General features: G+C 34.5%; 1 protein-coding gene across 1 annotated transcript; it reads left to right on the plus strand.

Annotated features, from left to right (window-relative positions):
• Positions 1-1,212: 1,212 nt before the first annotated feature.
• Positions 1,213-4,219, plus strand: LOC127966703 (stonustoxin subunit beta; the record flags this gene model as incomplete). The annotated part of the gene is given in 1 exon segment (XM_052567891.1): positions 1,213-4,219. A coding segment is annotated over 1 exon segment (368 nt), but the record flags the coding sequence as incomplete, so codon positions are not given.
• Between the last annotated feature and the right edge of the window lie 1,683 nt (positions 4,220-5,902).

The raw sequence follows: 5,902 nt of genomic DNA on the forward strand, positions 1-5,902 counted from the left end.
CAGGAAAAGCATTGTCAGCCAACACTGTTCAGTCATTGAGTGACTACCCAATTTATTACCAAATTCTTACAGGTAAATTTTATGGCAAGAAGGTAGCAGTGTAGCACAGTTCTTCAACATGTTACCATCACCTGTTAAATCTGATAAAAGATAATTTTAAAAACTGCATTATTCTTTAAATAATTTAAATTCTCTCTCTCTCTCTCTCTCTCTCTATATATATATATATATATATATATATATAAATGCCATCTCAAATCATTTATGAAAACAGTTTGTGAATTTTGATTCTGTGGTTTGGGTTTTTCAAGAATCTAAATAAAAATTCAACAACATTTTATGTTGTAGATGTTGGATAATCATGAAATTTGGTAAACATTTGAAGGTTGAAGCCTATAAAGAATTGTAAGCACAATAAATTATTCCTCCCCTTTTGAATACTTCGAGATTCTTAATGGGTTACTCCACTGCAAAAATAATCACTTACCCCAATGTCGTTGCAAACCTGTAAAGGTTTGTTTGTCTTCAGAACACAATTTAAGATATTTTGGATGAAAACCAATAAAAGTGTCAAGGTCTATGCAAGTATAAAAAGCATCGTCAGAACAATCCATCTGCCATCAATGATTCAACTGTAATTTTATTATTCAACTAGAGTACTTTTTGTTAACAAAGAAAACAAAAATAATTACTTTATTCAACAATATATCTTGTCTGAGTCTCTCCAAATCAGTGTAGCGCCATTTTAACAAATCTGATACAAGAGCGTACGCCAATTTACGTACAGCTCAGATTTGCTAAAATGGCGCTACACTGATTTGGAGAGACACACTGTTATTTTGGTTTTCATCATGTACAAAAAGTACTCTTGTCGCTTCATGATGTTGAGGTGTCACTGATGGCAAATGGACTGTTCTCACGATGCTTTTCATCACTTAAAGGATTCTGTATTGCATTTTGTGTGTAATTGAAGTTTGTTTCCCAGAGAATCAAACTAAAACCATTTTTAACATCCCTGTGTATTTGATTTTGTTGTAATCTTCTTGTGTTCAGATGCATGCAATCTCACACTGGATCCAAACACAGCAAACATTCGTCTCTTTCTGTCTGAAAATGACAGGAAGTTGACGTATGTGGAACAGCCACAGCAGTATTCAGAGCATCCTGAGAGATTTAAACACTATGAGCAGGTTCTGTCTAAGGAAAGTTTCTCTGGACGCTGTTACTGGGAGGCTGAATGGACTGGCTGGAGTTACATAGGAATGACATACAAAGGAATCAACAGGGAAGGAAGAAATCAGAGTAGATTTGGGTATAATGAAATGTCATGGTGTGTTTTCTGTATTGCCAACAGATACAGTGCTTGGCACAATAATAAAAACAAAGACATACCTCTCCCTTCATGCAGTTCTAAGAGAGTAGGAGTGTATCTGGACTGGTCTGCCGGCACTCTGTCCTTCTACAGCATCTCTGACACACACACACTAACACACTTATACACATTCAACACCACATTCACTGAACCCCTCTATGCTGGAATTAGAGTTTATGAAGCCTCTGTGTCCCTGTGTCAGTTTTGATAGCCATGTAAGAAAAGAAAATAACTGCCCAACAATTTTTCAGAACAGAAGAGGAATTAACTAAATTAGAGTTTGTGTAAAATTTAAAGAATTGTTTCTAAACACATTATAAATGTTAGAAATGTTATTGCTGAAACACATTACAAAGACCTAACCCACTGCGCATTGACGTCGGAGTATGTATTTTTCGGATGTCCAAATTCGGTCCATTGAAGGGGTTGTTTTGTAACACCAGGCGACATCTTTTTTCGACGCTTTCTGCACGTCTAATGTTGACCTCTGTGCAAGGGCTATTTATAGACCAAATGTGGATGTTTTGTAGATGTCTTTTCAACATCAAATTACTTATTTTGGGCGTCATTTTTATAACCTCTATAACTGTGGTCCCATGTTTCCAGAGGATAGAGGACATGTTTTCTGTGCCAGTTAATTTTCCTGTAGCTTTGTTTGGCTAAACTTATATTTTCAACAGGAAATGCATTACACCTTCGTATGCACGTCCAGTTATCACTTGCTGTTGAGACAATCAGTTTTTGCTAAATGATCTGGAACAGTATGCCACCTTCTGAAATGGGATTAGATTTCACCTGCTGCTGAGACAATCAAATGTAGTTTTTGCAAAAGATTAGCTGTTGAGCCAAACAAAGCTACAGGAGAATTAACTGGAACAGAAAACATGTCCTCCACCCTCGGGAAATATGGGACTACATTCAACAATACAGTTACACAAATACAATTCCCCTTTATGTAGAGGAGTTTTTGATTTTCTATGAAACCTCAGCATTTGGTTTTGTGACTAGGGCTTTAGGTCCTCAAAGGCTCTCCAGATGTTTGTTGTTCATCGTTCCTTGTCTATCCCTAGACTAAAACGGTTTTCTGTTGAGATTCACTGGCACACATTACTTGACTTAGTCTTTTTTCTAACATTAGTATCAAAAGGGGGCTGGCACAAATAAACATCTGATACTTATCTACCTACATCATGAGTCTGTGGTCTTCCATACTGTTGTCTTTCCAGATGCATTTTTTTTACTTGAGAATGGCTAACAGCAAGAATAGCCTACATTTCCAAAAACCTGCAATACACCGAATTTCTGCTTCATAGAAAAATGCGTATATCTGCTCAGAACCTGATGTGGCATTAAGCACTTTTCTATGCCAATGACCATTTTAATAAATTTTAACATTGTGCATATGCTTAAATCCTAAATATGTTAATGTTTTATTTTAATTCACAAATATTTAATATATAAAACAATAAACGGTATTTACCTGATAATACAATTACATTTTGCATGTCAAATTTAATTTCCAATGTTCACCTTGTAAAAAATTGAATTAAAAAAAGTGATGTTGCCAAGAATCTGTGAATGTCTTGATCTAAGAAAGTGCTTATGATTTGTAGAGATTAAAAAACTGTGTGGATTTTTATCATTGTAGAGGAATTCTGTATACACACTGCCAACACGCATTTTAGTTCAAACACCATGTAAAAGTAAATTTTGCATCTGATGTCCCCTTTAAATGAAATGCTGAAAATGAAACATTACCTTTCATACAGTTTAACTAGATCATACAGGACTAACCAGCTTGGGCAGTATGTTTTTCATAACAAGCCAGTGAAGAATCACATCACACTTGAATAAGTCTATGTAGGTTCTCTTGTTCATATTTGCTCTACATGGATTATTACAACAGTTTTTGCTAGGATATAAAAGACTATGGTAAGATCAAGGCTAAATCCAGCTAATTATTTGCCAATTATATCTATTTTAATGCACTTAGTCATTCATGTCACAGCATTAAGTGCTGTTACAAATCTGATCTAATGAAATCATATTTTTAATTGTAACTAACTGCACTTTACCATTGTATCTTTATTTAATGAACCATACACAATGAGCTGTCCATTGCATCATCCTTAATAGACATTTGTTTGTTTGTGCAGCGTGTTGTAACAATGTTTCTTACATTTACTGTATGCTACAATTAAAGCATACTTACCTGTGAATTTGACTGAATTGACCATAATGTTTTATTTTCAGATGTCATGAGAATACGCTTGTTATTTTTAATGTGACATGGCATCACATAGGCTAATCTATGGCCAGGGCTATTTTCAGTGGCTTCTTTCTTCTTTTTGTCACTGCATTCTTTTCATTCTGATTTAATTTTTCTTTGTATTCTGCTGTAACAGTATGAAAGAAAAAACAGCATATAGGGCACATTTGTGATCTCTCCAGATTTAATAACAATATATCCCACTCATGAATTCATAGGAATATATGAAGAATCTTTAGTTTTTCTCCCCCTTTTAACCGTTTAATCTCTATAAAAAAAATTATCTCCATTAGCAGTGTCTACTGGAATGTTTCTGTCACGATCGTCAGCTGAAGTGCCCATGAACTCCAGTAGAGGGCACTCCACTCTGGAATAGGGTTGGGTATAGACTGTTTTTTTTTTTACCAGTGCCATTTTGATCCTGTTACGCTGTTTGTGGCCTGCCCCGACCTCTGCCTGGTATCGTTTCTGATTCTGTATATCCTGTTATATACTTGACGCTGTTATCTGATTTCTGCCTGTCTGACCATTCTCTAATAAACACTGCAAATTAATCCAAATGTCTCATGACTCCATGTTACAGTTTCTAAGGCAGGTAAAAATATAATATATTTCTATCGATCAAAATGACTAAATAAGGCACTTTGAAATATAGCGTAATTCTTATGTTAAGGAACATTTTAATCTCCAGTGGTTGAAGGGACAGTAGAATAATGTCACCTCATTCTACGCAGTTGTTTGTGTTTTAAACATACTATTGATTTCATAGAAAGAGCCTTTACTGATTGTTTACAGCTTAATGGAAGCTGTACCCATTATTCAAGAAAAGAGTAGCAAAAAGTTGGATTAGAATCATTATAAGAATGTGGTTAAATTGTCTGGGCAAATAATAATAAAGTTGCAATTAGGTTTATTTTATATGACTTTTTAACTTAATTTTCAACATATTATTTCAGCCCAGTCCACTCTTGTATACATCATTCAAGAGGAGAATTTCAGTCCGTTGACAACATGGATGAAGAGAATTGTATACATCATTCAAGAGGAGAATGTCAGTCTGATGACAACATGGATGAAGAGAAATGTGTTAAGTGTGTTAAGAGGTATCTGTCTGTCTATCACCAGTCTAATATATTAAATGTCTGGAGTTTCACTATGAAGTTTCAGATATGCTAAACATTTATTTTATTTGTAAATTCACAGTTGTGGATATATTTGTAAATCTCCATCATTGGTAAATTAATGTGGGACAGTTTTAACCCAAAAAAAAGTTTACAGTGAAAGTAAATGGTGAATAAAAATTTCTCTTGCAAATGCGTTTGAAGTGACATAATGGTGAAAAACATAAATTTTTGGTTAGCTTTCTTCCTTATCTGCCTCTAATCTGCATGGATTCCTGCCACATAAAATCTTAAATTGGCAGAACCTTATAAATTCCTTTTTTTTTCTTCTTTTTTTTTTTTAATACAGGCTCTTCGACCTGGTGGACAATGGCTATTTAATGTTGTGTTACCTCATCAGTCAATTCTTTTATGAACTACATAAAAGCAAGCCAAAAAGGTGAAGAATGCACACAAACACACAAACTGGTATATGGTGATTTATGGGTATAATGGCTTTTATACTGTACAAACTGTATTTTTTCTCCCCCTACACTAACCATAGTTTTTTAATGCTTTTTCACATTTACATTGTCATTGTCATAAGCCCTATTCGGACGGGACTAATTTTACAGGGGATCGTTAGAGAAATCGGTTTTTCACAGACGTACTTGGTGATTTTAATCCCGTCCGAATCTGCCACGTCTGTGTTTTTCTCACACAACCTCTGTGATAATTCCAGAGCAAATTACCTACCGTTTTTCAGCAAACTCAGTGATCCTCTGAGAAAACTAATCCCATCCGAATGCAAATGTCTGTGATTGCCGGTGATATTTTATTTCACAACGCGTTTCCTTGTGTGTTTTGGCCAACGTGAATTACCGTAGATGCTCTTATCGCGCAGATGTTTGATATATTTGCTTAGCGGCAAATAAATAATAATAAAAAAATAATACAAATAATAAAATCAAGAGCAAGATCGAGTAAACTGTTAATACCGGCTATTGTAATATCAGCATCAGGTAAGATTACTCACGTTCATTTATGTACTCAGTTACATAATGTTTTAATTACATTTAATAAAAAAAAGGAAAACAAGTTAAACTAAAGGAACCACACATTAACATGATTTTGTTATACTAGCCATTTAGTATTTATTGT

Source organism: Carassius gibelio, chromosome A4, assembly GCF_023724105.1.
Source record: "Carassius gibelio isolate Cgi1373 ecotype wild population from Czech Republic chromosome A4, carGib1.2-hapl.c, whole genome shotgun sequence".
Lineage (NCBI taxonomy): Eukaryota > Metazoa > Chordata > Actinopteri > Cypriniformes > Cyprinidae > Carassius > Carassius gibelio.